The sequence below is a fragment of the Crocodylus siamensis genome, chromosome 11, assembly GCF_052110815.1.
Source record: "Crocodylus siamensis isolate JL-2025a chromosome 11, ASM5211081v1, whole genome shotgun sequence".
NCBI classification, from domain to species: domain Eukaryota; kingdom Metazoa; phylum Chordata; order Crocodylia; family Crocodylidae; genus Crocodylus; species Crocodylus siamensis.
In genome coordinates, this window is record NC_143405.1 from 6,066,499 (window position 1) to 6,087,096 (window position 20,598).

The 20,598-nt window shown below is 51.0% G+C and overlaps 1 protein-coding gene across 1 annotated transcript in view; it reads right to left on the bottom strand.

Annotated features, from left to right (window-relative positions):
- RXRA (retinoid X receptor alpha) overlaps nucleotides 1-15,546 on the bottom strand; it is a 195,150-nt gene extending 179,604 nt beyond the window's left edge. Inside the window, exon 1 of the mRNA XM_090021405.1 lies at nucleotides 15,259-15,546. Within this exon, the coding sequence (XP_089877531.1) occupies nucleotides 15,259-15,286 (28 nt within the window). The 5' untranslated portion in view covers nucleotides 15,287-15,546. The remainder of the gene's footprint in view (nucleotides 1-15,258) is intronic.
- Between the last annotated feature and the right edge of the window lie 5,052 nt (nucleotides 15,547-20,598).

Consider the following 20,598-nt stretch of genomic DNA (forward strand, 5'->3'; position numbering starts at 1 on the left):
GAGTATTTACAATGTCGAAAGCATCTCCAAGCTCCATCTCTCTCCGCTTCCAAGCACACTGTACTCATAATACAATAATTGCAATGATGAATAGCCCAGAACAGCACTCCACTTCTACAGCTAACCAACAGGGCCAAGGAGGGATGGAAAGCCCTATTAACTCATATTCAAGACACACGCTGTATTTCACCCTTTTTTCCCTCCAATGAAATATGCAATAAAAATTACAATAATAATTAGTCTTCTACGGAGCATTTCAGATCTCAGAGCATTACCAATTATTAATTACAGCCTCCCCATCCAAATCACTGTCTCGAAATTCGAGTCGGCAAATCACCGCGGGTCAATTGCATTTCCTAATTAGATAGATTCAAGCTTGAATCAATTGAGTCATCACCGCTGATTTTAATGGAGTTGTCCGGGCTTACACCACCCTCAGCCGCTGCCGAATTCGGTCTCTGTGACACGTTAAGCTCTGAACTGCTAAAATGTGAGGCCCGGCAGACTGTGCCGGGAGCCCACGCGAGGGCAGTTGCCCCTTGCTTTGGCAATCAAGACTCGGATTGCAAGGCATGACATCCTGCAGGTGTCCGTACTCGTAATTACACGGGCAGCGGTGCACTATTTTTATATGCTGGTGGACTCGTCACGACCTTATTCGTTTGCGAGGGCCTGTTCAGTCAGATGAATGCATTTTCTCAAACTGCATTTCCGTTTTCCTGTGTGCTTTGCTGTTAATTATCATCTAATTATCTACAGCGGGGTGTAGGGGCAGAGGAAGTGGTGTGCCCACTGTCACACGTGCAGTCAGGGCCTTGAATGGTGACCGGCATGGTTTGGGTCACCCTGCTCAGGTCCAGAGCGGTGCTTGCCAGAGACCATGCTCGCACGTGTGCCTCCCGTGCTGCAGACGTGTCAGGCCTCTGTGTCTCCCTCTTTATAGCATGGCAGCTCGGTCACAGCTGGCATCCCTTTACTGAGCTGCTCCCAGCAGCGAGTGGAAAAGCAGGCTGCCCAGGTGGTTTGTTACCTGGCCCTCAGCGTAGACCAGAGTAGCCTCAGGGTTGCTCTGACTCGCAACATCCCCAAACTAAGGATGCCCACAGCACCGTGCCCTCCAGCCAGGTCCCTGACATGTCCCCTCCTCTGAGGTACATAAATCTGCAAAAGGGGGCAACTGCACCTGCCAAAGCCTCAGCATGACTGAAACTCAGGCTCTTTGGGTGTTTCAGAGTAGCCGCTCCATGGCAGACAGAGAAGGCCACCGAGTCACATTGCATGTTCAGTCCTTTGAAAAGGAAGAATTAAAGTTTATTCAAGCGGGAGATGGGTGCGGACTTCTATATAGTCGCTGGATTTGTTGCAATCACCTGGCCATAAAGCCGTTTCCTGCCCGTGCCTAGAGGCCTGAGAGCCCAGGCACAGCTCTCACCTAATGGCACTGGCCCTTGCACCCCTTCCTGTAACACCTGCAGTGATGCTGCGAGTGCCCGAGCTGTGGCTGTCCAGAGTCGGATAATGCAGCCAGCTGCAGCAGTGTCGGTGAAGCAGATGTGAGCACATCTGGAAAGTAGCTCGAAGAAGGGGTGCAAGGGCTTGGGCACAGGAAGAAAACTGAAACAGAGGCCAAAAAAGCAGCATGAGCATGGTGTAAGCCTGGCATCAGCCACTAGCTGCTTTTATTTGGAGGACTGGACCTCAGAAACCGGTGACACACAAACCAGTCTGGCTGCTGGAAGTGAGGGTGAAACACAAGCGATCTGCATTTTTCAGCCCGCAAAGATGTTCCCACTGACGCCTTCTCCACTGACTGTTCTTCAGTCCTAATCCAGAACCGGCTGAGCAGGCACCTACTGGGGATGGTTTAGCATTAGTGAATCTATGCAGGAAACTGGGCCAGGTGACCCCCATGGTCCCTTCTCACCCTGTGGATCAATGATGCTCAACTGAACTCCCACGGTGGGATACGGCATTCTTCTCTCCCCAGCCTAACCTACTGAGCACTGCTGCAGTGTGTTGTCAAACAGGGCAATGCAGAATGGGCTGCATTTCTAGGATCAATGAACAGTGGTACAAATAGTCGCGGACATGAAAGCAGGCCCCCATTTTTCAGAAGAGCTTGAGGTACCCCGATTTTCAACGGGCTTATCTCCTTCCGAACACCCAATGCAGGGGCCAGCTGGGTGCATGCATGCACAATAGGTGCAAGGCTCACTGGAAAACCTGCAAGAGTCCGAGACACTAAAAAAGATCAGTCCTGGCCTTCTACAACTACAGGAAGGCAAAAATAACTCCAGGGCTGCTAAAGAGCTGCTGCGGTAATGAACTGAGGAGTGCAACCATTAGTGCAAGGAGGGATCTCAGTAAAGGCTGCAAAGTGGCAGTAAATGGCTCATCAGTACATGTGCTAACACACCACTGAGCGCTGCTTCCAGAAGAGGTAAAACCTTAAAATGACACGAGTCTCAGTGACCCTAAAGCACATCATGAAGTCACTCAGCATCTCAGTGCATGGTACCCACCGGGGTTACAGTCCATAAAAGTGGGTGCTTGCATGAAGGTCCTGGCCCACCCCTTAAGCCTTTGATCTGAATTTCCCAGTTTGCCTGGAGTGAGTTGTGTTTTCGGTGGCGGATAACAGGAGCCCACCCAATCAGTAACTTTTCTCCATACCACAGGCCCATTATCTTCCTTTCCTTTGAATGGGTGTTTGTCTAAGGCCTCTCTACATTTACAAATAATAGGCCTGTAGCCTGCTATCTCTGGTGGGGATCTTGCTGGGTCTCCCAAGGTAAGCAAGGTCAAGCCTCCTTCCTGCTTGAATGGGAGACCTCCCAGGAAAGCGCAGGTAGCAGGGATGCTGGTAGTTGCAAAGTCCTTTTTGTGTTGAGGCCTGGGATCAACCAATATGGTCCCCGTGACTTCAATAAAGCAAAGTTCGTGGATGCCAGAGCCCCTGGGTCCCTTCCCAGAGCAGCTGTGGTACTACCACCTACATCCTGCCTCCTCCATTCAGTCTGAGCATCCTCGGCTGCCCTCCAAATTATTCTGCTCTGTTAAACAGCTGCTACACCCACCTTCAGAGGTGGCTGCATCCCAGGAGGTGGGTACAAATCATCGGCAGGGAGCTTTTGGGGGGAAAACTGCTCTCTGCACGAAGGCACTGCGAGCAGGAGCTGGTGCAGCTCGCCTGCCCCATTTAGCACATGGAGTTTAGCTGAGGTGTGCAGAAAGCGTATGCCTGTAACAGGTTTATTCTTGTAACAGGAAGGCAGCCTGGGTGACATAAGCATGTACAGGAAAGACATTCATATCTCACAGCACAGCTACATTTCCTCTGGATTTCTTTAACCTTTCACTCCGCGCCTGATTTATGCCACACGCCAAGGCTGCATGTGTGTAACTCCACGGCGCTGCTCGTGATTTACACCGGCGTAGGTGACAGCAGGGCTGTGCCTTTCCTCCGGGAGCTTGGGAAGATCTTGGCAGGCATTCCCCACCCAAGACCCCATCCTCAGCAAGTCTTTGAAGAGTCCCCTTGGGTAGACGGAGAGTTAAGATGAGGATAAAATCCATTTCTGCTGCATCCTGTGTGCTGAGCCACTGTTTACTTTGGGGGAGAGCAAACAACGTGCGATGATATACAGCCAAGGGGATCTGCCTTCCTTGCATCTGGCTGGGGGGCAGTGGACAATGCTCCCGGAGCAGTTAACGGGGGACCTGAGGGAATGGTCTGATCAAGGGGAAATCAGAGCCTGAATTTTACCCTGCCTTGGAATGCAAACAAAGATGAAAGTGAGCCTGGACACGGGCAAACAGACAGCATCTGAAATAAAGGGCTAACTTCTGTGATGATTAGCAGAGGGAAACTCTGGATGCAACTGCAAGATGCCAGCCCGGTCCTCCCCGTGCCTGACGAAGGGAGTTTGTGCTCAAAAGTTTGCCAAAAACTTTTTTCCAACTTTCTGGTCGGTCTAAAGTTATCACATCTACCCCAAAAACCTGAACGACCTCCTCCGAATGGCAGATAAGTCCAAGCCAGGGGCTCAGAGGTCAAGAAGGAAGAGCAGAGACCTATAGCTCAGAAATGGGCTCAGACCACCAAGCGGTGTAGGACCCACTCCTCCCCTGTCAGAGCATGGGGGGCAATGGGCAGCACTGACATAAAGCAGCTGAAGTGAGCTCCCAGTGTCTTCGGTGGGAAATAATGCCAAGAAAAGAAACTTCAGAAGAAATCAAGGCCAGACCTCAGCTGGTGCAATCCAACCACAGGCTATCAGTTGCTGTTGAATGATCCCCAGTTACTCAGATCTGATCTACTGAGGTCAAAGGAGCTGGGGACTCAGCACATTCACTTGAAGAGCTGGCCAGTTTTCACCAGAGAAGGATTTGGCCCTTGGCCTGGTGCTCCGCTAAGCTCCCGAGTTCCCTGGACCCAGACACTGGGACCCAGCAACATTGCTTTGTTTTTACTGAATTTGGGGGTTGCACCATCATAAGCGTGCGGTTTGAGATTCTCCATTTCCCCATCACGGCGGGTTTGTGGGGTTGGTCTCTTAATAGCAAAGACACGGCTGTTTCCAACCAAATGCAAAGCTATGCCAAATATCACGCCTAAATGCCTTGGCAGCACCCTGGGTCAGCGTGAGCACCGCCACCTAGGAGGATGCACAACGCAGCCCGGCGGGTGGAGCCACGAAGTGCACAGCGGTGTAATTGGTACAGCAGGAGCCAGGGAGAGCTGGAAACACCCCTCGGTGCCAGAGAGAGCTCTGCGGTGGCGAAGAATGGGGAAGGGAGGGCCGGATCCTGGCTGCGACTCCAGGACTTTCACCTAGGGCCTCCTGGGTGGTAAGATTAGCTGCTGATTTCCATCCTTGGACGGATCTCAAGCATAAGGAGGAAAGCATGAGACAACATCAAGAAACACAGAAGCTTCCAGAGGAGCTTATGCGGGGTGGATAACATACCAGCATTATGGTTAAAAGCAATCCCTTAGCTCAGACAGGCATGCACGTGAGCCCAGCTGGAAACCAAATCTACCCAAGTATGTCTCCTCCGCTCAGTGCTCCCCAACAGATGTGTCCCAGGGATCGGATGAGGGTCTGTGACTGGTCAAAAACTGCAAATGGTCTGTGCGCTAGTAAGCCACACCGTGTTTGCAGCCCAAGTTGTCATCTTGCATATGGATCTGTACAGGTCCTAGCACAACGGGGCTCTGATCCATCGCTGCGGTTCCTTGGGGGTGCTTCTGCAACAAAATAATTCATACTAAAGGACCACGCAGCAGCCCCCTCTCCCACCGAGGGGAAAACACTGCAGTGCAGCGTGGTGCCTTTGTCAGGCAGGGCTGCAGCCGAAAGCAAGCCGAGCTTAGTGCAAGCCTCCCTGCGTAAGGCAGGTAGGAGCAGGAGCGGGGACCCCGTGGGCTGCATTGATTTGGGATGTTAACATCACGCCGCAGTCGGCCCTGAACTTCCAACAGGTCCATTGATCTTGTTAGCTACAGTTTGCCGCTGATCACGTCTGCGCTGGGCTGGCATTCATATGGATGCGCGTGCTCCTCGCCCTCCCCCCCCAGAGTCCTACGTACACAGGGTCAAATTCGTGCCTGACACACACGCACAGCCAGATGCATGGCCCCATTACCCACACGGTGTGAGACACGCATATACCCCCAGGGCCACAGTCACACGCTCTGCACCCCATCTTCGGCTAGGGTGCACCAGGTCTTGCTCCACTGCACTCTACAGATCTCCGTGTCTTTCCTCCAGCTGCTAGCCCAGAAGAAGAGGCAGCAAACCAAGCCAGCATCTTAAAACCCAATTTCCACTGGGCTGGGCATGCCACCACTAACTGCCACCCACTCCCCCAGCAGTCCCCGAGTCCTGAGCTGCAGCCGCAGCAGAAGGGAAATGAAGTCGCAAAGGTTATCGTTTGAATGTTTGACTGAGCATAAAAAATTCAGCCCAGAAAACAAACCAAAAAAAAAGGATAAACAAGAGGGATCAGAAGGACGAAGAGATGCTGTAAACGGAATGACTCGCCTCCAAAATGGGTTTTCCGCTTCAAAAAATAAATAAATAAATAAACCCAACCAAGCCCTCCACAAACTGAACTCATTCCAATTTCCTTAAAGAGTTCCCTAGAAAAATAAATGCCAGCTCCGCTGTAAAAGTTTATCTGCGTGCGTGCGTGCGTGCGCGTGTGTGCGGCTGCATCTGACTCCGGCATATAGATGTCATTATTTTCATGCATCTGCCTTACCCAATTTTATTTAGTTGCTTTCTGCACCATTTCATGTTCATTCTGCTGCTGAGCTAGACAATTGCTTTATAACTCTAGGGTGCAATTTCACTGTCTGTGAGCCACACGCGCGCGCGGGTTCTGTGCTGGGACACAACGGAGGATAACAGGCATGCTTTCCTTTCCCACCCCCTCCCACCTCCCGGCCAGAAGATTTTACTTTCCATTGCCTCTTAAAAGAAAAAAAAAAGTAAGAAAATTAAATTAAAATTCCAAGCCACCGTCCTTAATTCATTACGCTTCAAAAGGGGAGAGCTGAGAGCGGAGGGAGGTAGAAGGAGCTATAGTGAAGAAATTGGGAGGATGCATTCGAGAGCAATTTCCTCTCTCACGCTAGGCCAATTCAGAGGGGAAGAGACTGAGACATGCTGAAGGGCAACAACCCGGGGATTCGCATTTGATTTTTATGATCAATTGAACATCATGCTGGAATAAGCGCAGGTCAAATGCTCAGGCTGGATGGATATGAGGTGCCAGTGCCCGAAGTCTCAGCCAGGCTGCTGAAGACGTGCTGGACCTAAGACAGTTTGGATCTCCCTGGATGGTTTTGCCAAGCAGCTCCCCTTCTGCAGCCCTCAGCTAGGGTCTGGATGGGACACCCTGTTCCCATCATCATCCCTGGCTTTTCGGGAAGGCTCGCTATTGGTCCGTCGTTCTTATGCAACTCCACTGCTTCCCCGTTCGGGTCAGGATCCAGTACGAGAAGCCTTTCTTGGTTATACCACACTCCAAGGATCTCCTCTTGCCTGTCTGATGGGTTCTTCCTCGCTCCCACACATTTCAAGTGACTAATACCCCGTGACTCTTCATCCCCACAACTCTACACGCGGTCTCCAACGCTAGCGCACGAGACAGCCTTCTCCCATGCATTTCGCGGAATAGCCGAGCTTGAAACTGTCAGCTCCATCAACTCCCCATCTCACCTGGAGCTGCCTCTCGCCGCTCATGCCAAAGCCTTGCCATGCCTCCCGGTGCCATGAGTAGCCTCTAAAGGTGCATCGTGTTGACTCGGCCATGCCTTTGGGCAACACGGAGCCGCTCTACTTCCAATGCAGTTGCATCTGAGTGGCCCACAGAGCAAAAAAACTTTCTGGTTCAGCCCAAAATGGAATAACAGCCCAACACCTGAACCTAGCCAACGCGACTGCATCCACCCATCACATTCTTGGCAGCTCCGAATACAAAGGGACCTCTCTCTGCTGGCTCTTGTAAACCTCCAAGGGTGTGGACACTTCAGGGACGGAGTTTTCTCCTCTCCCTCCGCCCTTCCCCCCTACCCCTATTTTTCCTTTTAAAGTCTATAAATGCTAATAAAAAAGCCAAGGCTCTACAAAGAGAAAGAGACCATGAAAAGTAACAACCAGCTGGGAATCCCATTACCCTTTTTATTGGTCGCAAAAACCAGCACTGCACCTTTTATCTCTTCGCTCTGCAGCATTCACACAGCATTAGCTCAATACAAGGGAAAGGGTCACGGCTCAGATGAGACCCAAATCCAAATATGCAAACCATAAAGAAACCTGATCGCTAGCTGGGGCAGGGACCCCGTCCCAACACACTTGATTCGGCCCGTTCCTCCGTGCGTCCCTGCTAGCCCTAGCGAGCAACTAGCCAGAAAGGTCTCCGAAGGCAGGTTTCCTCCACTTGTGGCTGAAAAGAGGTTGAGATGAACCTACAAAAATCCCGTGACACCTGATTAACAGCACTTGCCTTCTCCCCAGGTATCGTCCAGGGCTTCTCTGCTCCATTAACTAACCAAAACAAGAGTGGGCTGACCACCAGCTCCGCAGCGGCCTCGTGAACCTGACTGTAGTGCGACCGAGTCTTTAAAAACGATGTCAGGCCCCAAAAATCAGGAAATTTTTTTTTTTAAAAATGGGGGTTTCCCAAATACAAATAACATTGGTTGGGGTTTTTTTTTTTCTTTTCCCTCCATGTATTGAGCCTTTAAGTGCCCCTTCGGGCAGAGGTTCACCGTGAGTGATGGAACTTGCTGTCGAGGAAAAAAAATGCAGCCTCACACGACTCCCCAAAAATCACACGACTCCAGAAGCCGGGTGCTTAAGCAATGCATCAGATACCAGGGGGACCACGATAAACTCATGAGAGCTGGCAGGATTGCCCATCCGGGCACCAAAATCCATTTATTTTCCCAACGATGCAGAGAAAAAGCTGGACTCGGACCCCAATGTGTAGCTTTGCCTAGCTTGAGCTTATTCCTGCCTGCATACGAGTTCACAGTCAAAATCCACATGTGTCCGGGGTCCACTGAGGGGTCTAGAAACCTGATCGATACATGTCCGTGGACTTCAGCCAAGCTAAGGTGAGGAGCGGTCCATGACATTTTACTTGACGGTCTAAGAAGAGACTCATCTGCGCGGGACTTTGCAGGAGGGGTACAGCTGCGGGAAGGCAAATCTCAGAGCGTTCACCCTGATGCAGCAGAGGCAGCATTTAAAACGGGGCTCGAATAGCAGGCTGGCCTCTTTCGAGGGATAAACCTCGTTCCTCATCTCTTCCACTCAGCCTCCAAGGTCTCAGCCGTGACACTGGGCACAAAAGCCCACCTGCAGTGACCGGGCTGATGGGCAGGGGAAAAGCAAATGCTGCGATTTGTGACCACTATTGCTAGGGGAATTAAAAAAGACCAACCTGGTCCCAGCCACCACCAGACAAACCCAAGTCCCCGCGAGGCTGCTGAACTGATCTTCCTTTTACGCAGGTAAAGCAGCCGATGTACCGCCCAAGTCCTTGGAGTTTATCGCACGCTCCAAAAAGAAAACCAGAGTAAATGCTGAGATGAACCATCATGTCAATCAGGGGGAAAAAAATGGTTTCTGTTCAGTTTCTTTCTTAACCCCCCAAAAACCACATCCAAATGGACACAAAGACCCGCTTCTGACACAATGGCATTTTCAAAATGTTTCGGCTGAAATTTTCCAGGTAGCTCAAGCTGCTGACTCAAGTGGGGAAATTTTGGAAAGTTTTTAAATTCTTATGTACGATTAGTCTTTCAAGTGCTTTGCCCGCCCTCGATGTCAAGAGGGCTTTGGGGAGAGACAACCGAGCCTCCCTCCCTCTCCGCTCTCCCTCCAGGCATCCGCTTTTCTTTGAGAAGCAGGAGGAGGGGGAGAGAATAAGAGACATGCAAAGAAAATGTCAGAAAGCTGCTTTTGTTTATGTGTGTCAAATGTTCAAAGTTATCCCACAGCCCAGCCTTTAAATGTAATAAAAGACGGCAACTACTGACAAAAACAATTAGAATAAAACCACCCAGGGAGCCTGCCCATTACTTCGTAGTTATGGTGAGGTTTAAAATCCACCTGGGCCTTTTAGGAAGCATTAGGGGAAACTCTCCGGCTGGGCTGGATCCTGCCTTGATAAACGGCCTCGTTCTGCAGAGCACCTTTCTATTCATGAAATCGCAGACCCCGGCCAGGAACGCAGGCTTGCGCCTAAGGAACTGGAGAGGTCTGGGTTTAATTACCGTGTCGACCTCAATCTCGGTGTGAGACTTAGGGCAAATCAGTTAATATGGCTGCACCTTAGGTTCCCTAGCTCCAGAATCGGCATACGGCGAGCTCCTTGCCACGCACGGTGCCGTGCCCAGGAAATGCGCTGAATTGACAACGATGGAGCCACAGAACGGGGAAGCAGAAGTCCTGCGAGGTCACCAACCAGCGCCCACTGCATTGCTTCATTCAGCCCAATTTGAAGTATACTGGCTGCCGAAAAGGCGAGCGCAGCTTAGGACCGGAGTCAGGATTCCTGGCTCCGCCACTGCCCTACTTGCGTGGCCTTGGTCAAGTTCCTCAGATCTATGTTTGCACAGCATGGGGGGGCCCTGACGTATGTTGGGGTGTCTCGCCACTCCTCGAGTGTCAATAATATCTTCACTAACTTCCAGGCCAAGAACACATGCAAAATTTTGGGCTAACCATAAGCTCCAACAACTCCCCCAAAGAACCTTTCGGCCTCGAACTGAACGCCTGGAGGTGCCCAGCGTAGGAACCCGCTCCTGCCTCCCAAGGATGTAACACGAACCTAACGTTTGGAGAAGTCCACACCGCCCGCATGGGTCTCAGGGGTGGTGACACCCGCCGGAGCCCGGAGACCTGCTCTCCTCCCGCTACGTGCACGGCGCCGACCGTTTCTTGTGTTTGTTGATTTTTGTTCGCGATGCCGTGAAAAAATTCAGACGGGTGGCAGAACCGCGGCCCAAGGGAATCCGCCCTCCCCTCCTCCCATAAAACAATACTCGGAGGAAAAGTATTTTTTAACCCATTTCTTCGAAAATATTTATCTTTGCATTCAAAGGTCTGTGGGACAAAGCTGGAGTATGTTTCTCCAGCGAGATGTTTTGATTCTCCTTTGCTTTGACAGGATCAAAATGCCAATAATAATATTTGCAGTGAATAACTAACATTCTGCGGCTTTCTCTCTCCCGCTCGCTTTTACATAAATAAAATGCCCTAAATAAGAGACGTGCAGATCCTGCTCTCAGAGAGTAAATATATGGAGTAGAGCCACCCGTAGAGCTGGCGCGGTTCTCTCCATCGCCTATAGCAGAGATCACGGTCCAGATCCAGGGGTCTTACAGTCAGGAAAATACCTTTCCAGCTGGAAACCTTTTGCACGCGTCAAGCGTGGCCCGTTTGCCCGCATCAAGCGTGGCCCGTTTGCACATGTAAAGCCAGAAGGCACTCGAATAGCGCTGTCCTGGGTTTTAACCTGAAAATCTCTCTCTCATGTTCCTCCAGGACCTGATCCTATGTCTCAGCAGCCCTCTCACAGAGATGCTGAGGACACCTCAAGTCCCTGGCGTTTACAGGGAAGCGCAAAAGCAATTACCGGCATCCAGAATGACACATTTTAGTTGCCGTTAGCAAAACAGCATTTTACAAGAACAAAAATTCGGTGAAATATCGGTTTCCTGGCTTTTGTCCCCTCAGCTAAATTCTCCCCTCCCCGCCCCCTTATACCCTATTTTCCCTTCTAACTTTCCTCTTTTTCTTTTGCCCTTTTTTAGTGGCAAAGAGAGAAAAAAGAAAGAAAGGGAGGAAACTAGTAAAAAACCAAGAAAGGAAAATCAAGGAAAAAAACAATTCCCCGGGTTGTGTGAAGCTGGCTCTTCTCCAGCGCTCGGAAAAAATCTTTTTAAATGGTCATCCTTTTTTTGTCATCTTTCTCCCACTGTTTATCAGGCCCGAGTCTCTGAAGTTAGGACTGGGCTGTTGTGTCGTCCCAGTCTCCAACCCGAGTCGGGCTGACGGCTCTCATCCAAGGTACCTTTGCATCTGTACAATGCAGCCTGCCACAAAGTTGTGCCCAAGGCCCAGGCTCAGCTGCACTGTGACCTGGGACCAGCTGGGCAGGGATGCAGATGCCCTCCAGAAGTCGGCGTGCTGCTCTCTGAGCTTGACCTTGCCAGCGTCTCGCCCACCCTCATCCCGTGCAAAACAAACCTAACTCACGTGTTACTTCTCGCTGCTTTTGATTCTGCAGTTTCTGGGACGGCCAGGTCTAAGGCCACATCCTGAGCAGCTGTCACTGTCCCTGGCAGAGCAGTTGAGTCGGGAAAAGCGACTTCATGAACACCGCCACCAAATGAACCGCCTGACTCGGTGACCCCAGGAAATGTGCAGCCTGGGATTCAATGACCGGCTCAAACGCTGATTAACTGTTTCTTTCCTCGGACAGTTTGGCACTCGAGTGCGAGCTCCCTCTGTGCACCTGTTCCACAAAAGCAACTACGAGTACCTGGGATGGCTCGAGGGATCAACACATAGAGGATGAAAGCAGGCACCGGGGTGGTCACCAAGCAGAACAGACCAAGCCAAACAGAAAAAGAGATTCGTTTTGCATTTCTATTCTGCTTATCAAACTCTGCCTATCTTAGCACAACCCCAACTCATGCCGCACGTGTATCTGTAATCTCGCCCCACCAGACTCTGAGAGCGTGCACAATAACATCCTCTTGGTTTTCTCCTCCGGGGCTTATGCAAGTGACTGGTCATTTAATGTCCTGTAAAAGCCGCGGCCGGCTACTGCGGGGGCCAATATGAAGAGGCCGTGCGGGGACGGGGAATGGAGAGACACACTCGGAGAGCTTCAGGATGGTTAGAAGATCCCGCCGCACGCTTTGGACTCCCTGAAGTTTCTTCCTGATGCTTCCCTTCAGCTCCCCGGACCGGAGAGAGAAATTAAATCACAGTATTTAAAGAACCTAGCTCCGGCCTCATGTATTCCTGTGACATCAGTGGGGTTATACAAGTCTAACCAAGGGCAGAATTTGGCCAGAAGCCTTTACTTATCCTCTTTAGGCCAAAGTCAGTCCCGGCGAGATTTCGATGGAGCTACACAGTAACTGAGACATGAATTTGGCCTTTTCCCAGCCTGCAAGCATCCAACTGAGGTCCCTACTGGTTTGCAGGGAATACAGGAACTGCACGATCTGATTTTCCATAATTCACCCTCAATTGCAACTGCCAGCTTCCCCGGCCATCGCTCGAGTTGCCAAAACGCTCTCGTGCTCCGCGGTTAGAAGTCAGTCACTTTCCCCTCCTTCGTACCAATCAGACCTCCAATAACGACAGACGCCCGCGTGGCCCGGCCAGACGCTCTGCAAAGACTTGGGGAGGTTTCTCCCCCTTTTTTTCCTAAGCCCCTTTTTTTGAGAATTCAGGCTGCTGTCCATAAAGGGAGCCAGTCCAAGACCCGTGACGCTGTCTGCTATCCTGCAAATACCGCAATTTTTTTCTAAAGGGGGGTGACAAAACGCCCCCCCACCCCCAATCAAGCTTGGAAATCTCTTGCATCCGCACGTAGCATCGCTCACGCGTGTGAAACAGCTCCAGAGAGCAGCTAAATCCTCCAGCAAACAATAAGGGCTTGCTTTTATTTCCCCCATTTGCCTCATTGAGCTCGTGCTGCGATTTCCTTCCAATGTCCGACGAGGCCGACCCTCCCTGCTCTGCTGACAAGTGTGTCGCCAATGCCCGCAGCGGCAAACTATCCTACTTTTCCCCCCATGGGTTTATACATCACCTGTTTGTCGTGTGCAAAATAAAAATCCCAACACAAATCACCAGCTTGCTTCCCCCACCCTCCCCCAAAATTCAAATCAAGGACTAATACCAAAACATGTAGTGAGTACATACAGTTCTCAACTATAAAAACCTCTCCGGTACCACCAAAAACATTTATACAGATTTATGACCCCACGGAAAGCAAAAGCAGTTTCGACTTTGTCTTCACCAGGAGGATCAAAGGAAATATAAATAACATACCAAGCCGCAAATAAAATGAAGGTACAGGTGTAAAGATAGTGCCGTGGTATCAGCGGAAAAGGCTTTTCTGTATGGTTTCATTTGACCTGCCCCAAAATGAATCAGTCTGAGTGAACGCAGGGTGAGATTTTTCTGGGTGCCGAGCTGCAGAAGAGACGGTGCCACCCAGCACAGTAACGTCAGCCCAGCGGCATTTTTATCTCCCGACAAAATCAAGAGAGAGTCACAATAAAAATGCAATGGTTTTTAGCAATGCAGCAGCGTGTCTAGAGGGCCTTCGCGGAGCCCTGGCCCGGCTGATTCCAGTCTCCAAAATTCCCGTGCCCTGTGTTTTTTCCCCTTGCTTCTTGGTATTTGGCAGTAAATGAACAGAAACTTGCATTACATGTAATAGTGTGATAGTAAGCAATGCAGAGCGCGCCCATCGCAGCCACCCAAAAAAATCAGATTTGGACTACCACGCTCATCTCAACGCGTGGTGCTGCGGTTCACGTCAGATGCCTGGCGAGCCCTGGCATCCTGTGAATACCCTGGGACAACTTGCCAGCAGAGGAGGGCTGGAGTTGAGGTGAGTTGTAGCTAACTTTTTCTTTTTCCTTCTTTTTTTTTTCAAATGCTGCACTCTGGGAAAAGTGCAAAGCCGCCACGCTTGTGCTGAAACGGAGACGCGGGGCGGCCTTTAGCCTGACAAGCCAAGACTTGACTCGGTCCCCGAGACGCTGGCAACCTCCAGCTGGAAATACATTTAAAAGACGCTGCAAAATAAGTAAATCAATCAAAACCAGGCCAGGCCGTCAGGTGCGGAGCGCTCCTGGCAGCCAGCAAAAACCAAGGCGGATGCCCCCGCCGTCCATCCACCTTCCAGATCCCAGCTTTGCTGTCAAGGCGTACGACGCGGGCACCTTTAACCTTACCGATTACATTTATCTCTGCCAGACTGCACACTGGAAATGCCTCCAGAGGCAGCGGGGAGAGCGAAAGGGGGGAAAGTACCGGGGGGGGGTGGAAAAAAGAAAGGAGGGGACCAACCCCATCACTAAAGACAAGGGGGGAGGGAAAAATGAAATGTCCCAGGGGGCATCATGACACATGCAAGGCCAGCGCGACACAGAGCCGCTGTGCGCTCGCCTCCAGCCAGGCACCTTGGAGCTGAGTCTCAGCCCCCACTTCTCCAGACGGCTTCCCTGCTCTCCCTTCTCCGCCGGCTCTGCTCCGCTTCTGCCCACCTTCCCCTCCACCCCCAGCAGCACTTTCTCCCACCCCCTCCCTGGAATCAGTAAAGAAATAAAAGCCCCCACAACTCTCCCCCCCGCTCCTGTCCACCCTCCCCAGCTGGGCAGCAGCATAATCCGGGATTCCCAGCTTGCAAAACCCAGTGCAGCTCACTACAAATGCAGGCAAAGCCGGGAGGCTGGAAGAAAGTCCCCCCCTCCGCTGCCCTGCTCCGTCCAGCCAGGATACTGCCACCAACTCCCAGCTGCTCCCTGCCCCGGGGCTGCTGCACCCCCAAACCCAGCACTTCCCCCTTCCCCTTCGCCCCCAGATTGGCAGGCGGATCGACGCCAAAAAAAAAAGAAAAATCAAGGAAAAATAACCAAATATCAAGAAATAAAATTCCAGAAATTAAAAAATAAATCAAGGAAAGCTTTACAAAGCGACTCACCCAGTGGCAGGAAATGTTTGGTGTCCATCGCTGGTGTTTAACTCATGCCAGAGGCTGGGGGGACAATGGGGAAGCCCAAAAGGGGGAGGGAGAAATCAAAGCAAAAAAAAAAAAAGAGAGAGAGAGGAAAAAATAAAAGAAGAAAGGATCAGAAGCAAGAGCTGGAAAGCAAAAGGCAAAGGGGGAAGAGAGCAGGACACACGCGCCTAGAAAATCCAGTGACAATGCGTGGAAGGCCAAGGCAGAGGGAGTTGTTTCAAACTCGCCCAACAATGTAACTAAAGTACTTGTGTCTGTGCGGCTCTCTATGCCAACTACAGGAGCTGAAATGCAAAGGGGACCCCGGCAGGGGGGAGCGGGACGGCCAACCCGCCAGCAGCGACAGCTGCCCCTGCCCCCAGCCCCGGGAAAGGGGCCGCGGCCCCGCCTGGTCCCCTCTGGCCTGGCACGGGGGTGGCGGCGGGGTGGGCATCCCCCCGACGATGCCGCTGGCATGGCTCAGGCTCCCGACAAGCCCCAGGACAGCAGGCAGCGGCCCAGGCGGGCGGCGCGCCCTGCAGATGTGAAGAAAGGATTAGGGGAAGGATAAAGGAGAAGATTATCAAGGGAAAAGGTGGGCGAGGGGCCAAGATCGCAGACCCCTCTGTCCAGTTAGAGACCTAAGCGCCAGGGCAGGCGCGCGGGACAGGAGCAGATGGGGGCTGGTGCTTTTGTGGGGTCGGTTGCAAGGGTATCGGGCAGTCCCGTCCAGTTTGCAGTCAGGTCGTCCAGCCGGGGTGATGACTGTCCGCCCGGGTCCGGAGCCAGCAGCTAGCGAGGGATGGGGTTGGCATCTTATCTGCCCACCTGTGACCCCCCCAGCCCATCAAGCCCAGAGGCCCAGTTTGTAATGCCTGAGCCCGTCTTTCCCCCTGGACCTCACCGGCATGGCGCCACTATTTCGGTGGGACAACTCACACGAGCGAAGGGCACGAGTGCCCATCAAGGCATTGCATGCTCGTGGGAATGCAGGGCTTTCCTGTTTGTCAGGAAGTTTTGGAAAAACTCTCAGCCTTACGGGGAAAAACAATGGGTGCAGAAGTAGATAAGACACCCTGCGTTGTCCATCCAGTGGTTATAGATATGCACGCACACACTAGAAACCCTGCTGACGTCCCAACGCAAGCCATGAAGCTTGAAGCGAAGGAAGGCACCAGGTCCTGCCAGCCTGTGAATTCGATCTCTAAGGGGTTTCAGTTTTGGGCAAAATCCAACTGCTCTTTGAAAACAGTTTATTTCATTTCCTGTAAACCATATACAAGTCAATAACTGTTTGCAGGGGCGTGCGGTTTAGCTGAGAACTCACATACCCACGTGCCACTGTCACAGCCTTTCAGGTGCAAACTCCCCTCTGCTTTTAACTGTGTCTGCGCCGTGTGCCTGCTAGCCAGCTCCCAGAAAGGATGCCCAGCCCTTCCAGCACATGTATGAGCGGCTGGATGGACCAAAAGCACTTTGCTCTGCGTTATGCATGTTAAATATCATACTGACCCCTTCCACGGAGGGCCACAGAGCGTATACCAAGTAGGCTTATTCCAGGGGCTGCAATCACTCGCAGGCTGTGGGGACACAGGCATGCAATGAGTGACATGAGAGCACACAAAGCCCAAAATGACAGAGAACAGCTGCTTTGTCTGAACTCAGGCTCACACCGATGCGTTGGGTGGGACGTGGTCTCTGAAAGCACCACAGAGATCTGAATCCAGGACCCCCAACCCACCTGCCCAGTTTTCGTGCAACAGAGGAGAGTACTCAGAGGAGGGAGGCTCTGTGTGGGAAGGACCGTATGATCCAGCCCTCGCTCGGTGAGGAAAATTTGCTTAATATACAAGTCATAAAATCATAGAAAATGAAGATTGGAAGGGATCTCAGGAGGCCACATCTAGTCCAACCCCCTGCTCCAAGCAGGACCAGCCCCAACTACATCATCCCAGCCAGGGCTTTGTTGAGCTGGGCCTTAAAAACCTCCAAGGATGGAGAGTCCACCACCTCTCCAAGTAGCCTGGCCCAGTGCTTCACCTCCCTCCTGGTGAGCAAGTTTTTGCTAATATCCAACCTCAACTTTCCTTGCTGCAGCTTGAGCCCATTGCTCCTTGTCCTGTCGTCTGTCCCCACCAAGACCAGTCCAGCTCCATCCTCTTTGCAACCCCCTGCAGGGAGCTGAAGGCTGCTATTAAATCCAGCCTCAATCTTCTCTTCTTCCCACTAAAACGAAATAAATTCAGTCCCCTCAGCCTCTCCTCATTAGGCATGTGCCCCAGACTACAAACCATTTTCACTGCTGTGGGTGGTGCCACTGCCTGTCCACCTGCCTATCACCCTTGGCACCCTGCTTTCTGTCCGTCTACCCTGTGCCCATCATTGTGGTATTTGAGTCTCTCTAAGCGAGGATAGGGAAGGGCCAAGTTAATTTACAAGTCCAGCAAAGTCTCCAGTGGGCTTGTGTCCAGGGCAGGGACTTGCCCCCCATCTGTGCAGAGTAGAGTGGGGGTTGAAATCACAGCCATGCAGTCACGTATGGGGCAGAGACCTGCCGAACCCCAGCAGCATCCCCACCCAGACAGCTCTAGAAGAACATCCTCCCCCTCCTTCTCCTGCCCAACAAGTAATAGCAACACCTTACAATTCATCAGCTTTAATTACAGCAGGAATTAAAAATACCAACAGGCCCCCTTCCATGTCAGAAGCAAACAGCTGCAAAGTGACACTCATTCAGAAGTTAAAGCAAAGTCAAGTACCTCAATCCTTTTTATCCTCTGCTCCTGTAATTTAAGCATGCCCAAACAGATTTTGGTACGTGTGTGTTTATAACCAGTAACTTCATTTGCTCCCGGGCTGGGACTTTGCATGCCAAGTTTCATCTCCAAGTCAGTTTTTTATGGCTGAGTTATTTTAACTCCTGGGAAAAAAATTATAAATGGGTGGTAGGGTGTTAGAGAAACTCAAGTTCAATGCCTCTGTCTGCTGGCGGCTGTTGGAAAGTCAGTGATTAAGCATGTGCATGTGTTCAACACCCAGCCATGCAAAAGCAGAGATCAATTTAAATAAATCTGAAGTAAGTTATAATCAATTGTGTCTCCATGCACTAATATAACAAGGGTTAAACTAATTTATATGGCCAATGAACCCCTGGCCTTCTTTGGAGCGATGAAGGAAAATGTGTGTGACTACAGATAGATTCAAATTTCCCTTTCGCTGAAAGCACCATTCCAGTCAAAGGGGTCACGGCGATGCAAGAGAAAGAGAAATCTGAACCAGTGTGAATTTGCATGTGTCCGTGTAGATGGATGGAGGGACAAAGCGGGAATAATGGGCCAAACCATTGGCTGGCATCAGTAAGATTCATCACCATCACACAGCAGCTGAGGATCCGGTCCCAAACTTCATCCCAAAGCAGAGAGCATATGCACACACACAATGTACACGGATCATTAGACTCCCTACCGAAAATACACCTTCGCAGGCTAGAAAATATGGAACTACCGTAACTCGTGTATTTCACGCTCCCCTCCTGCCAAGCTGTTAAGATCAAATTAAATTTCTCCCTAACCAGCCTGTAAGAATTCGTGTTAAATGTGGATCCAAATGTTAATTGCAGTGACGAGCACAGGCCTAATCCTGCACGTTTTACTCGGGTGAAACTCCCAGAGCAGGCAATGGGACTTTGGCCCCTGAATGAGACAGCTGGATGAGGTCCCTGTATTTGCATCTCTCTAGGATGCCAGAAGGTATCAGGGATATTTCTCTAGTTACAGACCTTTTTTTTTTTTTAACCCTCACCTGTGAATTTTAATGTGCCTATTACTTTAATAAGCTCCACCAGGTCCCTGCGCACCACACTGAACTCTGGCTTTGTATTTCTTAGGGGAGGACTTAAATAATTTAAAAAATAAGCTCACTTTTCTAAAATAATTTAAAAAATAAGCTCGCTTTTCTAGGTCTTTGGCTTGTACGTCTGCTTGGCGCTGGGGCGTCTCGATGCTCTGACAGGGCGCAAGAGGAAGCTGGCCTCTCACATACGGCCGGCGCTGCTTGCTATCTTTGCCCCTTCTTGGCTCTCTCCTAAATAACTCGAACGTCAGAAGCCGCAAGGATCACATACCGCAGAATAACAGCTCCTACAGTGGCTCTTTGCTTATGGTTAGGAACATCTTGTTCACCAACAAAGTGAGGGAAATGCATTCTCCCGCTGTGCTTAGCTGCGAAACCTTGCAATGGCCGAGGACGGGATCAGTAGATGCAACCCTACCTGGCACAAACTCTCTACTCTCTTGCCTCTCTCTATGTTCTTGATATTTAGGGTAAAATTCAAAAGAGGGATTGGGTGTCCAGATCAATCAGGTGGCTTTGAACAGTGCAAGATGCTCGGGTGTCTTGAACATGAGAAAAGATGGTATTTTCCTTAGCGGGATGGAGGCGAACTAATCTATAACCCTGTCGGAGCAAAATCAGAACCTGGGGTCGTTCTACCCTGTCCTACGTCCTGGTGACAAGCTGGCTCTCTCTGCGGGGAAAAAGGCAGCAAAAGAGAGAACAAATATATAAAGTCTCCCTGGGATGAACCTGGTGTGGGGTCGTCTCATTTATGGAAATTATTCTGGTTTCAAAGATTTCTGTGGGGTAGTACTCATCGAGATGAGGGCAGAATTTGCTGGGTTGCTAGAACTGGCCCTCTGCCATAGCCGCCCAAGGTAAACTGTGCTCGGAAAGGCATCCTTCTGGTTTCTTCTCATCACAATGGGGCAAATATCTTGCCGAGGCAAGACCAGTACTGCTCGAAGGTGTAGAGCTCTACAAACGACCCAGAAACAAAACGCAGCAGACAGTGAGATGACTGCCTTTCGACAGAGGCCCCCCAAGCAGCTTTCATCTGTAGCTACCATCAGGGCATTTCCAGCCACCAGTCCAGATCTCATCTGCAACTAGATCCTTGTTGTCCTGCAGAAGGTAATGGGGTTGTAAAGGCCTTTGCCCAGAGTTGGTCCCATTGCCTTTAAAATGGACCCCATTATTCTGTCCAGAAAAACAGAAGGTATCTAGAAACTCCTCCAATTAACCTTCAGCAACAAAAGGTACCCCAGAGACCCTCGCACTTGTAGCAGACCCCAGTTATCAAACTGAATGGGCTTCCATCAGTCCATTGCATCCTTCTTTCTAGACCCCTTAGACCCATGCAGTACAGCAAAGTACCAGCTGTGCTGGGGTGCCGTATCTAGAACATCTGCTTGCCTTCCCCCACATTTTCTGTCTTATCTAAGGGGTAGGGTCTCCAAGGCACGGCATTTATCACACTGTCTGTCC